The sequence below is a fragment of the Cetorhinus maximus genome, chromosome 5 (genome assembly GCF_964194155.1).
Source record: "Cetorhinus maximus chromosome 5, sCetMax3.hap1.1, whole genome shotgun sequence".
Lineage (NCBI taxonomy): Eukaryota > Metazoa > Chordata > Chondrichthyes > Lamniformes > Cetorhinidae > Cetorhinus > Cetorhinus maximus.
The window spans coordinates 53,322,474-53,338,891 of NC_135883.1; the positions used below are offsets into that span (position 1 = coordinate 53,322,474).

At 43.4% G+C, this 16,418-nt stretch overlaps 1 protein-coding gene across 2 annotated transcripts in view; it reads right to left on the reverse strand.

Moving 5' to 3' along the window:
• Positions 1-16,418, reverse strand: part of sntg2 (syntrophin, gamma 2) — a 1,221,259-nt gene that overhangs the window by 412,040 nt on the left and 792,801 nt on the right. For both annotated transcript variants that reach the window (XM_078541872.1, XM_078541871.1), the window contains exon 3: positions 7,173-7,310. In XM_078541872.1, coding sequence (XP_078397998.1) covers positions 7,173-7,310 — 138 coding nt within the window. The remainder of the gene's footprint in view (positions 1-7,172; positions 7,311-16,418) is intronic.

Below are 16,418 nucleotides of genomic sequence, written 5' to 3' on the forward strand. Positions count from 1 at the left end.
CATCCAAGGGCAAAATTCTGCCCATGGTAGTCTTCAAGGTGGATTTGGAGTGAGTAGGAGCTGCTTTTATTGTATGGAAAAGGTTATTGGAAGATGATGGCATGTAGGTTGAGGGTGATGGTGTGCTGTTCAAGGGTGATGTGGGACGGGTGCGGGTTGAGGTACCAAGTGGAAGGTGAAGGGTGACTGGATTCAAGGGTGATGGTTGGAGGGTTAAGGGTTGCCGTAGGCAGGGAAATAGTGATGGAGGGAGGATCGATGGTGATGGAGGAAAGCTCAAAGGTGATTGAGGGAGGGTGGAAGGTAATGGCTTGCAGCTCCGGTGAGACATGACATGCTCAGGCATGGTGGTGGTGGTGTCTGGGACATTGTCTGTAAGGTATGATTCAGTGAGTGTGACATTGTCAGGCTGTTGCTTGACTAGTCTGTTGGACAGCTCACCCAATTTTGGCACAAGCCCCCGATGTTAGTAAGGACAACTTTGCAGGGCCAACAGAGCTGGGTTTGTTGTTGTCGTTTCCGGTGCCTAGGTCAATGCCAGGTGGTCTGTCCATTTTCAATCCTTTTAGACTTTGTAGCGGTTTGACACAACTGTGTGACTTGCTTGGCCATTTCAGAGGGCGTTTAAGAGTCAACCACATTGCTGTGGGTCTGGAGTCACATGTAGACCAGACCAGGTAAGGACAGCAGATTTCCTTCCCTAAAGGACATTTCTGTTCAACCCACCTGTTTCAGTTAAAGTGTTTATAAACTTAAGACGTTCCACTCCATAAGATTTTTGGACTTGTTAATGCTGTTTTTGAAGGCTAAGCTTCATCAGTATTGCGTATTTTGTTATAAGTTTACTTCATATTGATTTGGTTGATAAACCCTTTGATCACTGAAAGTCTCCGTAATCTCTCCTCCAATTCCTGTCAGTCTATACTCCTATCCCTCGGCCTTCATGACAGTCAACAATGGTTTCATGGACACCATTCCCGAGACTAGCTTTTAATTCCAGATTTTTTTCTTTATTAATTAAATTTGAATTTTAAAAATCTTGAAATATGTTCAAAATAAGAACATTACTTGTTGAAACAATTTCCTTTGTTTGTTTTCTGGCTAATAACTCTTTTCTACAGCTTGTGTGGACAAATTGAAGAAGAGGTAATGAATAAATGTCAAGCTAATTAGGAGACTGTAATTATTCTCAATACAGAAAATATTGCATTCATGTTTTTAGAAATTATATCACATTTAGCAGCGATAGTTTTTTCCCTTATCAAATTCACTGGGAAACATTTGAGCATTAATATCTGTCTTTCTAGTAGTCTCATTCTTCACCATTCTCAATTTTCCTTTGTTCTCCTTTTCCTTAAAATCTAACATCTGCCGATTTTGTAATAAGATTAATTCACATTGACCTGGCTGATAAACCCTTTGATCACTGAAAGCCTCCCTAATCTCTCCTCTAATTCCTGTTCAGTTTCTACTCATATTTCTTTGTAGAGCATCTTTGGAGGTTTCACTTCAGTAAAAAGCACATATTACAGCTGTTTGACAGTTTTCTCCTTTTCCTTTCCATATAATATTGTCTTATTTTCATACACTCAATTATTCTTATGCATCGAACAAGAATCTTTAAACTTTTAATTGTGTCAGAACAGAACCAATCGTATGACATTGTCCAAATATTGTGATATTTAACTGTTTTACTGTAATAGTGGAGAGTAGTCTCATCAGTTTTGTCTGACTCCAAAATACAGCTTCCTCAGCAAAAAATTGAAAAAAAGATATGATTACTCCTTGGAAATGATGAAATGACACCCTGCTGAAGATTCTGAAGCTTCCTGTCTGGTGGAGGTGGGATGGTAGCTCTGTAAAAATTGCAGGAAAATATAAACTGTCCCATTCCCACAATCACCATTTTTGCTGGCTCTTCAGAATATGTGGCCAGGCAGTCCAGGGCCCCTGAAGTAAATATTTATTGCTTGTGGTGGCTCTCTCTCCCCTCTCAAAGTAGACCACCCCACCCACCAGTCTGCCTTTATACAGACCGGCCAAGCCTCCTAAAGCTGTGGCAGGCTGGAATCAGCAGGTTGCCCCTGGATCCTCATTTTCTACTTACCACCTCTAAACTATTGAAGCTTAGCCTTCAAAACAGCATCATCAGGTACAAAGACATTATGGAGGGAATGCCTTAAGTTTATAAACAATTTTCTGCTCACTGTTTGACTTGTCAGTTTCTTCAAATTAGAAATTGAAATTGTACTGGTCATTGAACACTCCTTCTGCTATAAATATTGCTCAATGACTGTCTGCGTCTTCAACAGTCATTGATTGCAGTTCATGGAGGATCAGGAAGGATGCTGACCCTTGCTTACCTCAATGAAATTATTGTACACATCATTCAAATAGGTCTTTACTGGTTGTGAAATATAATCTGGCTGCTCTGAGCTAAACTAAATGTCCTCACTTGAAAGACGACACACCTTTAACATTGCTCCGGCTATGCACTGATTTATCAGCCTAGTTTACATAGTCAAGTGCTGGAAGGGGACTGACCCACAACCTTCTGTTGCGACAGTGGAAACTCTATCATTGAGCCACGTAATCACTTTCTTCAAAGTGGTATTTCCTTGTAAACTGTATCATTAATGGTAAATACAGGCACAGTACTGTAATGCTTATGTCATGGGGCTTTTTTATTCATTCATGGATGGGGGTGTAGCTGGCTAGGCCAATATTTATTGCCCATCCCTAATTGCCCCCGAGAAGGTGGTGGTGAGCCGCTGCCTTGAACCACTGCAGTTCACGTGGTGTAGGTACAGTGGTTAGGGAGGGAGTTCCAGGATTTTGACCCAGCTGCAGGGAAGGAACGGTGATATATTTCCAAGTCTGGTGAGTGGCTGGGAGGGGAACTTCCAGGCCATGGTGTTTCAATGTGTCTCCTGCCCTTGTCCTTCTAGATGGCAGTGGTCATGGGCTTGGAAGGTGCTGTCTAAGGAGCCTTGGTGAACTCCTGCAGTGCATCTTGCAGATGGTACACACTCCTGCTACTGTGTGTTGGTAGTGGAGGGAGTGAATGTTTGTGTATGTGGTGCTAATCAAGCGGGCTGCTTTGTCCTGGACTATTAATCCAGACAATGTGAGTTCAAATCCTACCACAACGGTTTGAGAATTTGAATTCAGTTTAAAAATTATCTGGCTATTAAAAAAAGCATCAGTGAAAAAAAAGACCATGACACTGTTGCATCGTTGTAAAAATATAAATGTGTGTCCTTTCCCAGTGGGGCCTATATGCGTGTTTGACAGGTTTCTTGCGTGGCCTAGGTAATTTACTGGATCAAAACCCTCTATAAAGAATAATATGTTCACCAAATGCAGCAATTCAAAAAGAAACCCCCACCAGCAGTTTCTCAGACAACAAGGGATGAGCAATAAATGCTTGCCTTGCCACCAATGTCCTGAGAATGAATAAAAGAGTCTGCGTGGCAGGAGAATTAGATATAGCAATCGATACGGTGATTAGTCAGATCAAATTTTGTCACAATAAACTGCTTTAGTGTTGCTTTTGTATCCACCAGTCCATTTAAACTTTGCAAAAGGGAGGCGGACAAAAAATGATGAGGATTAAGGTGGTGTTGGACTGAAGCAGGTTCCTATGCTCGAGAAACTCTCCCAACTGCTAAAGCTGGATGAGCAAAGGGAATTAAAATACATGATCTGGCTTAAACCAAAGATGAAATGAAGCAAGAACAAACAGTTTGTCTAACTGGTATGCCCAATTCCATTATTGAAATCTAATCTACTGTCAGTCAAACTCTTTTCAGGATTTGATTAGAGCTGTATTGTAAAGATTCACAGTATCAATTTCTATCAACTGAGGATGGCTTGACTGCTGCGAGATTACCGTAAACACTCCAGAACTCCTTTTTGTTCTCACCAGTAAACATGCAATGGCCCATAACTTCCAGGGCGTCGTACTCAGGAGGCAACTCAAAGATGCGCAGGGGGAACCACTCCCCCTCCCCAGAGGTCCCCATGTAAGGATAGCGTAGCCAACACCCAGGAAGTTCAAACTTCCATTGGGCAATTAACTTGCACTGGGAACCATCCAATACTCCAACTGAAATCACAGTCTTCGGGTGATTCCGATTGTTTTACACGAATAGTCACCCAGGAAAGGTTAGAAAAATTAAAACCACTTCTAACTCCTGGGTAACTGTAGCATTGAAACTCCTCCCACCCCAGTGCGACCCCCTCCCCCACTACATGACCCCCCTTCTCCCAATCCCTCAACTCCCCCGACCCCCACGGGACACCCTGACCACCTCCATTACCCCCCAACTACCATCCCGACCTCCCAACTACCCCTAGCCCCCGTCTACTTCCCCCACCCCCCGATGTCCTCCCGACCATCCTCTACCCCCCTGACGAACCCCCCAATCCCCAACCGTCTTCCCGAACAACACCCGACTAACCCCACCTCTCCAGCTACCTCTCCACTCCCTGACTGCCTTCTCAACCTCCCGAGTAGCCCCCCACCCACCCCGAGTACCCTACTATACCCCACCCGACTAACCCTCATGTCCCGACAACCCGACCCCTATGACAGTCCCCACCCCCAACTACACTCACCAACAACCACTGACCAACCTCCCAACCGCACGGCCCCTCCCCTAACCACCCCCCAACACCCCCAACCCTCATATTCCCCCTGACCATTCTACCCCCTCCCCCGGCCATCCTTTTCCTAGCTTATACATTTACCTTCTCCGTGGCTTCTCAAAGTGGCTGGACCTTTAAACTTACCTGCTTTGCAGTAACTAGTGCCTAAAAAAAAAGGGACGTGGCTTCATTCGTGCGACTCTCATGAACTCGACTGAGAAGATTCCTGGACAGCTGCCCTGCACTATTCTCACCCAGCCCTAGATGAAAGGTTAGGTGAGAAAGGTATGGCTGCATTTTAGTAAGTAAATAGGAGTAGAGGGGTAATCTGAATGTGATTGCCACTCCACAGATGTTATGGCCTATGATATATAAGCAAACCACCTTGACTTCAAATAATGGACATGCATATTCTGGTCAGGCTGTCAATATTTCTCAAAAAAAACACATAACAACCAGATATTGTGATGGTCATGCTTATTTAAACTAAAACAAGAAGAAAATCTATTGATTGCACAATTAATGAAGCTGCAATAGTTTTATTGGTTTGATGGACTGAAAATAGTTCATTTTCTACAATTATGCCACGAGTTCTTCCATTTTTTTTTGTCAGTTAGATTTTCTTCAAATGTACATGGCACTGTCTCAAGATATCACATGTTAATCTGGTCTTCTTTAACTATAGGGGTTATATTTACCATACTAATTTGAGACAAAAGGTCAATAGCAGCAATAAAAAAAAACATTGTTTTGTACTCAGCCTGCGTTTTCACTAAAATTAGCCAACAGAAGACAGCGGGATCAGGGCTGCTGGAAGATCCTTCATTTAGATAGTAGCAACTAAAATAACTACCCTGTACTGTGGAATATAAACATTTCACTAGCCTCCCTCTCTGCTATTAGCATTTCCAGCGCGCTGTTGGTGTACCTACACCACATGGACTGCAGCGGTTTTCAAAGGTAGCTCACCACCACCTTCTCAAGGGCAATGAGTGATGGGCAATAAATGCTGGCCTAGCCAGTGACGCCCACATCTCATGAATAAATTTTTAAAAAGCTGCTCACTGAGGCATAAATCAGTTTGGGTGGTGCCACATTTATCTTAACCATAGCTGTCTGAATTACAGGGCAAGAAAAGCTTACCAATATACACTGTCTTAACAACAACCTACAGTGCTTTGAACTTCCTAAGTTCCAGAGATAGAATCAACCAGCTTGATTAATCCGCATAATCAAAGGTGAATCCCCTTTCTCTTTCCTTTCCTTTTGCACTTATTCATTTTACTCTCTCATGACAAGCACACTAATCTTTATCTACAGTTATTAGTCCTCATCATTAGCAGCAGAAGATTGTGGGAGCTGCTGTTCTAATCTTTTTCATTAATTTCCAGTACTACTCTCCATTGTCATTCAGACAGGAGGGCTTTTCATAAACGGAACAAAACTATCATCAATGTCAGTCTGCGATTGATTAGCAAGAGGCTACCATTCAGGCATTGTCAGTGTTTCTTCCTTTAAGGTGCAAGTCCAGCAGTGACTTCACCAAAGTTGGCCAATTGTTTGCATGATCTAGCCTGGCTGACAGCCAGCCTGGCACATTCTTTTGTCAGAAATTAAACATTCTATCAATTCTGGTGCAATGAGTCCTTTTGTCAGAATAATTTTAACTATAACTAATTGTTTTCTTACAAGTGAGCATTTAAAAAACATAATGTAAGGTCATTTACTTGCTTTAAATAGGCTCCAGGTAGGGGAGGCTTCATCTGTTCACTACTTGTGGCGATATTCTAAATATGTTTTGTATAATTATCTTTACAATTTTGCTACAAATAATGAACAGTGAATATCTGCCCCATATGTCACCTCATAACTATCATTATCAACTTGAATTACTCATTTTCCATTATATTAATTAGGTTTATGATCTCCAGACACCTTCATCCAATTAATATAATATAGACCTGTTTCTTTGATTCTTCATAAAGATGCAACAATATACAGCATACACATTGTGATAGCAGAGAATGTTTCAGCCCACGATTCATACTTTTTTTTTGCACTTGAGGGAGGTGGAGAACAGAATTTGTTAAATTTCAGTCATCCATTATCAGTACCCAGCACTCCCAGATCAGGTCTAGCCGGTTAGATATTGAGTAAAGTTCTCAGTCCTCTACTGCAAACCTCAGAAAAGCAGCCTCTATTTCACCAGTGTGACACTTTGCTTTTTCTTGCTCTTCCAGCTCTCCTTTGTTTCCTCTGATGGGAGTTGAAATTTAGTGCTAGATAATGTTAGTCTGTTTTCACTGGAAACCGGATTCATTTTGCTCAAACTAATTTCATATTGATCCTTACAGGCAGCAGACTGAGGGACACGTATTCCATTAGTCCGGGTTGGATTTAAACACCGATCACAGAGGGGAAAGGCTGGTACTTAAACAATTGGACCAGTCCTTTCCCCATATCTAATTCATTTGAGGACATGTACAACTTCAGAACATCTTACATTAAAATAAACTACTTACATTTGAATCAGAATCACTTCCACTGACACAAACGACATCTTGCTTTTGAATTGTTATAACATCTTTTGATAGCTTTAATCGGATGTCATAGGCATTCTCAGACTCCTCATCAAAAAGACGTGCTATACCAGTCTTTGTCTGTAAAACAAAAGTGATTTTGTTTGTAAAATGTCACTGATTTTATGATCATCGTACAATCTTGTTAACAACGCACAACCTTTCGTAATTCCCACTTTTTCAATTCACATGATTTGGAACTGAATTTGTCCAGTTTTCTCTCTTGCCCTCTAAAGTGCCGAGCGTCAGTGGGGTATGATAGGACTGATACTGGCAGCACTCAGTGTTTAAGCTTAATGCAATTCTTCACACCTGAATCCAGACAGTCATTATACGTAAGCTATTTGACAATGGAGCTTGTCACAGTAGGTACTGTGCTCACCTAACACACATTCACATAACAAAGTGCAAACCTGGGACGGTTCTGTCCTAAGTACGATAGCGGGCAGGAAAAATGACATTTTACCCGCCAGCCGCAATGGTGGCTTCTCACGCCGTATCATCCCAAACCTGCTGCATTAACTATGCATTCCTGGGAAACACGCTGTTTTGATGGCGGGCAGGTTCTCATTCACCTGCCACTCCGTAACCTCACCGCTTCATCGCACTGGGCACCATATTTAAAGTGCAGCCGCACGCACACCTCTCAGTGCTCCGAGCCCAGGACTGCTGCACAGAAGACATAGCCCTGAAAGGCAAAAAGATTGCAGCCACCCGATTTAGTGACATGTCCCTCGAGTACATTTTGGACGCCGTGGAGGCCCACCATGATATCTTCTGCCCCCCTCACTGGCTGCAGGAGAGGCAGCGTTATCAATCCAGCATGGGAGGTGGTGGCAGTGGTGGTCAGTGCCAATGCCCTGTAAAAGAGGACAGCTACCCGGTGTCACCACAACTGGATGGCCTTATCCGTTCCGCCAGGGTAACCTAGTCCTCCCATCACTCTCAACTCACACACTCAATCACACCACACATCCACAGGGATCTCACACCTCAAGGGACAACATCACTAACTCTCACACACACCCTCACATCTCCATCAGGCTCATATCCTCTGGAGCTCGCATCCTCATCCTGTCCATGGCTCCGCTCACCACACAAACATTCCAGCCAGAGCCATGTGTCTTACTCATGCTCTCTCCATTTGTTTTCCTGCAAGAGAAACCTGCTCGCATCAGCAGGGAGAGATCCCAGACGGGGAGTGGAGTGGTCCACATTAGGCCCCTCGCTCACTTTGAGGAGTGTGCCATTGCACTGACTGGTGAGAATGTGGACCCTGCCTACGGTGATGATGAGGTCAGCAGCAAACACCCTCATGAGGATCCTGCATCAACCTCTCTGACAGCAAATGTGAGTGCTCTCTCTCCTGCTTTTGACTCTGCTGCCATGCACTAATTATCTCTACTTTGGTTCACAGGGAGCTCTGCCAAGCGACCGACGCCGTCAGCCAGCCAGTCCCTCAGCTCCATCCAGGTCGCCACCTCCAGCCAAGAGGACACCTCCTCCATTGAAGAGCTGGAAATAAGCAGCCTGGAAGACCCCTCACTGCGCTTAACCACACCCTGCACCAGCGCAGAGACACACACCTCGGTGGGACTTAGATCTAGAGCAGGCTCGGGTTCACAGTCTGGTGGTCACCACACGGACAGGTGTCCGCAGCAGCAGGAGGCAGGTTCAGCCGAGCTCCCAGGCACTCAGATGACTGCTGGGGAAGAGGCATCTGTGAAGTCCAAGTCAGATGACGAACCTTTGGATTAGGCCTTCCAACTCATTCTGGGCACCCCTGGGACATTCACTCAGTAATCTCAGAAGCTGTCTTCTCCCACCGAATCCCCCTTTGCTTGTGATTCCCTTAACCTCATCCTATGTCATGGGAGAGGGAGCAGCTGGGCAATGAGTGATTCTGGAGGAAGGAGTGTGTGCGTGTGGCCTTTAGGAGCCTCAAGGAAACACTCTTCCACACACGCAGATCCTTCCTGCATCACAGTCACCTCAATTTCCTGAGCATTTTCAATTTGCTTTCAGTTGCCCATCTGAGCTGACCTGCATCTCCACCCACCCAATGATCACACTCCCATGCAGCACCTGATCGCACCCACCACGACACTCATTTCACTTTCGATTTAGATAACATGGTGGTGATTCAGTTTTTCATTTGCTCTCCCATCCTTTCCCCACCCCCAGTCACCCATTTCCTTTCCCCCTTCATAGCTGCCTCCCCTGGCATCACCTTCCACCTCCCCTCCGTGACCTACCAGCCACAACCCTTTTTCTTCCGGGATATCCAGGTGAACGTGTATGTTCCTTTCCTTACTGAAAATCCCACCCACATGCACATCCACATCCACCTCCCCAACCTCTTCCTTCTCACCCCCAGGGTGTCTGCCTCCGAGTCCCCAACAACCACCCTCACCATCCCTTCTACTGATACCGTTGTACCCCCACCCTCCGACGCTCCTGCCTCACTCTGCCCTTGGTCATTCTCACAATTCCCTCGTACCACGCCCACTCTCAGTTCGCTCCCCAGGAAGCAGTAATGGACCCATCAGACCCCTCCCTTGCACATTCAGCTGGACATCCACCCCTCCAGACCCTTTGCCTCCTTGGAACCCCTTCCCCCTCTTAGTCTCCCCTCTCCCCTTAGTCCTTCCCTCCTCCCAACTCTTTCTGCTAGCCTTATTTCTTCCTCCACCCTTACTCCCTTCCCTCTCTGCACTCCTTCCTACTCCTGGACTCCCTCCCCTCACCACACCCCTCTCCTGCTCTGAACTCCATCCGTCACACCCTCCACGCCTCTTACACCAACCTCATCAATTGCTGTCTTCTCTCCCATTACACCTTCCTCCCCCCGTACTACCCCCCAACATTCCCCCCTCCCAACCTCACCCCCCTTGACACCTTCATTACTCCCTCCCAGCCTCACCCCCGATACCATTGCTCCCCCCCTCCCAATCTTACCACCCCCAATGACACCTCTTGCTCTCCCAGTCTATCCTAGGCCTTCCTCTCCCACCCCCGGTACATCTTCCTCTCCCAAAGACAGCTTGCTGTACTGATTGAGACCAAAATACTAAATCAATCCAAGGATGAAATCTAGGTTCCTCTGGTTTGTGCCACTTAATACCACGCCAGCAAGCACCTTTACTCAGTATCCCATTGGCTAGCTTTAAGATCAGTTTTACCCAAATTATTTACAATGAAAAGAATCTGGTAGTCAGTTACTGCCACGATGCTGTCATATTTAATAAAAAAGGTAGGAAGCTGGATTCAATGTAATTCATGAGAGGGAAGAGTTCGAGAGATATGGAGTGAAAGTGGACAGGTCATGTAAATTCATTGAACCCAGTGATCAAGACGACTTTAGCCTACTGGACACTTGGACTAATGGTGCATGCACATTCGAAAAATAAAATGTTTTACCTGTATTCTTCTGTAAAAATATCAATGATGAAATAATATTTGCAGTGATGTTAGGAGTAGATGTTGTTCAGTGCATGCTCTGGTGTTGTGCCTCAGGTGTCAAGTATTTATAAGGTGCAAATTATAGTCCCACACTTGGACCTAATGTGCTGGAGTTTCTAAATATATTTTAAAATCATACTCAGGCTACCTCCTGATATATTTATGATAGAACCTATACCAACAAGTTTCACAATGTTGATTACGAATAGGATTTGTCCTGGACTTCAGAATTCTTTTTTCTCTATGGGTGGACTTTGGTGATCTGACAGAGGTCCAGGGAGCCCTCCATGAGGCAGGCATATGCATGGTGCAATTCATCTCTTTGGCCTTTCACCAGAAATTCAGAGGGAATCAGCTGCTCTCCTGGCCACCAATATCATGGTCATCCAGCTGTTGCTAGAGAATGCTGGCCAGGAGGTCTCCAGGCCTTCCAATGGGCCATGATTGTGGTTTGAAAAGCAGATTACACTTGTCAGCATAAAATCTTCAGATTTTTCCATGGTACCAGCAGAAACCCCATCTACCTGTCTCCATGACCCCCGACGAACCAGTCTATCGGGGCGTAGCCATAAGCTACAACACAAGCCGAGAAAAAGATTAGGCTGTTCGGCTGGGAACACCATCACCTGCCTTCTCCTCACCTTATCCTATAGCTCAGATAGGGCCTGCATGATCTGTGAAAGGCCCAGACAATGGTAGTACAGTGCAGTGGGGTGGAAATTTAATGTAATGGGTCCCTGATCCTTTTCATCCTTCCTGTGCCTGGGGAAGGTTGAATTTCTAGGCCCAATGAAAAGGATAATTCACCCTTTTGGTTTGAGCTGTTAAAACTCCTTCAGTCTGATGAGCAACCAAACTAAAACCTGGACAAAATACTGCACCTTTGTCAGAATTTGCAATATATAAAGAAACAGCCGAGGAACAATCATTGCAATTGACAGAGGAGTTGGAATGTCTTGATATTCTCAACTTATAAAATAGAGGGCGGCCAGGCAACTGGAATTGTTCAACATAGGATGTGGGGATCCGTAGGCAGCAGCTGAAGCATCGTGGAGTGGGACTCCCATCCACTTAAAGACATAGGTGTCAACCCTATTCCAAATTATTACCATAATAGGGATGGGTGGCCTGTGTTTGTAAGGACACAGGAATAGCAGCAATACTGGAGTGGTGCCACACCAATCCTGTGGTGGGCTTCAGGGGCTGGGAAGGGCAAAAAATACAAAGCTCCTCAGGGAGAAATAATAGCTTTCGGGAAGGTAATCACCCCTCCAGGGGTCAAATGTCTTTCTCCAATACAGGTCTGGGGTCTTCTCTAGGCTCTCGATGGAACTCATGCCATCTCTCAACTTGGGAGAGTTCCATCAGACTTCATCAAGGGCATGAGGGGCAGAATTTCTGAGGTAGGCCAAGGGCTCTACAGGAATTTCCCATGTCCATCCTGCAGGCGAGGCAGACAGGAGAAGGGAAGGAGAATGGTGGTTCGGTGGCTAAATTCATTAATTTCTCATTGTAAATGTGGATTGCAGTACAACTTTCGGTTATCAAAACAAAACCAGTAAATAGCTTTGCTGATTACCAGTCATGTTTGGACCAATATTTTAATGAAATTATAATTTCATTGAGCACTGAAAAGTCATGATTACAAGTAATTAGCAATCTCTCATAGCAATTGTCTTATTTATTTATCCACCAGCAGTCTATTTTATGCAATGGCATCATTATTGTAGTTAGAAATCTCTTAAGATATATCAAAACTACATGTTGCCATGTGACAGGCAATCGATGCCATCTAAGACCAGAAGCCAGTTCCTACAATTTTATAACATGCCTGTCATCCAATGAGATTTACGTGCTTTAATCCATCATTAAAACATTGTCCAAGCTTGACTGGTAATCAGCAAAACTATTTATTAGTTTTCTTTAGGTAACAGAACATTGTACTGCAATCCACATTTACAATGAGAAAGTAATGCAACTATATCAATGTATACTTTTAGCTCAGTACTTCCTTTAATGAGGGCGTGAGTCTGCTGTTCCCATGCTTTCTTTGATGTAAGTTTGATCTTGCATTCCATATCTATTATTTCAAATAAAGCATAGTAATATTGGAAGTGATTTAACATTTAAAGCTTCAGGTAACGTTTTTTAAAAAGGGCCTAATTTAGCTACTGGAAAGACTATAGTTTCCAAATACCACTAGATTATCCATCAAGCAAACATATGTTGAAATTTGGGCTAATATTAGTTCCAATGAGCCTGTGGCTATCCGCACATAAGAATGATCTATGCATCGCTTTTTTGGTCCAGTCACTGCTCTATATCTTCAGCACATTAAATGGGTCCAAGTGCAGCAACTCCACTTGCTGCCTGGGTAATTGCCCACAAGCCAAGATCTATATCAAGTAATTCTAGCAGAAAGACCAAACTCGCACAAAGCTCGGTCAATAATGTATTGAAACAGCAGCTTTGAGAAAGGAGCTGTTCACCTCAAAGGGTCAGTGAAAACAAATGACAAAACATAAAGCCAATTTCAGTCTAGCCAAAAGAAAAACAAGCAATCTTAACATTTGACAGTAGATAATTTTCAATCTCACTGATTCCAGTGTTTTCAATTTCTTGGTTCTAGGGGTATACACGCTATACTGACCTTAGCGTAATATGACCTTTGGTAAAAACAAATCGTAATATTCACACCCGCCTGCCAGCAGAGCAGAACATAATACAAACATATTATTTGCTCCTGCAATACACAATTTTTGGAATTATTCATAAAGCTACAGCCACCACCATTTGTTTTAATATGGATCCAATTATGTTGTTATATTGAGATATGTAGCAATTATTTTGTTTCAGAGATTTACATAAAAAGCTTGTTTGGTTTTACATGAAGAAATCTAATATCATTTTTTGTTGATTCCTATTATGTTCACAGAATTCCTGAAATCTGGCCATCTGCTTTTTCCACCTTCTCTTGGATGAAATTGTGAGCTTGTGAGAGCCTTTGCGATTTGGAAATGAACAAAGTGATTTAATTTTTCAAATTTTACACCTTTTAAAGAAAAAGAGAGAGGAATTTAGAGTTACGGCTAGTTGTGTCTTCTGTCACTTATTTAAGTTCCAGTTCGAATACATGTATTTTTCTTAACCTTTCACTTGGAATGAGGTCATTTGCTTTTAGGGGTGAACTTTTCCTTGAGTGGCAATGCAAAATGGGCAGCAGTGAATCGGCAGGGAATGGTGGCTGCTGAATCATTGTGGCCCAAGTAGAATTTCTACCACTTGTATTTTGTAACAATAACACAAATCAAAACGTAACTCATTCAAACCATTTCTGTCTCATTTAGCTCAAGATATGTAAAGTACTTTGTAAAATTAACAACACAGGGAGTAAGCTTTTGAGAGATGGAGAAAGGGAGACTAATGCTAAATCATATAGAAGTTAATAAAGCCTATAATAAAATGAATACTTTAAATATTTTGATGGGGTTCCCTTTATTTTTTCTTTATGTTGATAACTATTGACAGTAATCAGAAATCAACAGAAAGTTAGGGCAAAAGATTTAGGACACCTCAGTATTCACAGCATGCTGCATAACAGATTTACATCCATTCACAAGAGGAAATAATTCCACCAGTGTAAAGCAAAATTGCGATAGAAACAGTGTACATTTCCTGGTGTGGTTCAGAGTTTGTGGCCCAGATTTTCAGAGTCAAAACAACTCCAGAGCCATTTAAAAATGGCAGATGGGCAGGACCCGATTCTTGGATTCCTGCCTGCATTTCTGTTATCTCCAATTTCCATTGGTATGGGGTAAGGTTGCAGGTAATGACCCCTCACCCTGCACTCCCTGCTCCATTGCACACGTAGGCATCTCTCAGCCACCCGCAATTTTCATGGGGCAGGATTTTACGCCACCTAGGCGGGCAAGCATCTGACTCGATAGGGGGTAAAATAGTGCGCGATGATGTCGGGCGAACGACCTGTCATCGTGCACTCGCGTGATATTTCGGTTGGCGGGCGCGCGCGCGCTAGAGTCGGCAGCACACCCGCCAACAATTAAGAGGCCTATTAAGGTCCTTAATCAATTAATTAAAATCTATTTTTCACTGCCCTTCCAACTTTATGGTTGGCGAGTGGGCGAATCGGCCAGGCGGCCTTTTGATTTTTTAGCAAACTTCATCCATGGGTGGGATGAGGTTTCCACAATTGAATAAAAAATAAATAGAGATTTTGGGCAGAATTTTTATTCTGCTGATGTTATTGTGTGAATCCCATGTCAGGACATTTTTCTCAGATTTTAAAAATCTTTGTCGATTTTAAAATTGTTCAGCCCCCTGCTTTCAGGGAGCTTTCAGTGTGTGCTTCCCCCGCGCATGCGCAGACTTTTGCACTCGCACTCCTCCTGCCCGCACCCTGGCAGCACTGAGGTTCACAGTGCGCATTTCACGCTGGCTAGCCATTAATTGACCAGCCAGCGTGAAATCACGGTCATGGGCCGACTGTGGATGGTGGACCATTTCCCAGCTGCTCTGGGGCCCGCCCATGCGCCCGCCCAACAACCCGAAAATCCTGCCCATGGAGTCAGGCCAGCTTCCCCGTGACTTTTGGTCCATGGATCTCAGAGGATTCAGGAACCTTTTGAAAGGTATGCTGAAAAGGTGTTATCCCTGCCCCCTCCCTGCCCCCTAATCTCCCACCATTCTCTCCATGCCAACTCATGCTCCCATCAACATACATGGCCCCTTATAGCCCCCATGCTAACCCATACCAACTTAAGGCCCTTCCATGCCCATTCATCCAGTACACACAAAGTACTGAACCAATGAACCCCTAGTAACAATGGCATGTGTGGAACTGTTTAAAAAACACCCATTCACAAATTTTCTTTTAAAAAAACAAAACTGCTGCTCCTACGAATGAAACAGACCATTAAAGTATCAATAACACAGGCGTCAAACACTTCACACCTCTTAAACTTGTGCGAAGAATTCTAAGTTAAAAAACATAAAATATGACAACTTTTTAATGAAGCATTCAGAAATATCAGCTCAAGCCAGATGGAAAATATTAATATTGCAATGAAGGTACAATACTTTTCTTCAAATGTAGAGGCAATTTAAACAAAACATCAAGAAACTATGCATTAAATTACTCCTCGATGTGAGTTAACAGTTCATAAAATGTACGTTAGAAAAAAATTCAAATGATTTGAACATACTGCAAATCGCATGCATTAATTATAGGCTGAGATATGAATAGGTTCTATTTATAAGGTAAAATACAGCAACAACTTGTATTTATATCGCATCTTTAATGCAGCAAAGCATCTCAAGGTCCTTCACAGGAGTATAATCAGACAAAAATGACATCAAGCCAAAGGAGGAGATTTTAGGATTAGGGATTAAAAATGGCAAATTAACCACTGCCTATGGTTCTTTTTTTGCTGTATTTTCCTTTATATTTCTTGTTCTAAAATCTATGCAGAATTATATATAATTTACAGCACAGAAGCACACCATCTGGCTAAACTGGTAAATGCCAGTGACTGTGCTTTTCTTTTGAGAAAACCAATTAAACTAAGTTAGGAAAAAACCAGGGACAAAACAAGATGCAGCACCTTGAAGCGATACCGCAAGTAAAAAGTCAAATGTTAAAGGAACCTTATAAACATTAAACCAAAATGTGATCAAATAGGTCTATATAATGCCCACGGTGCCCAATGA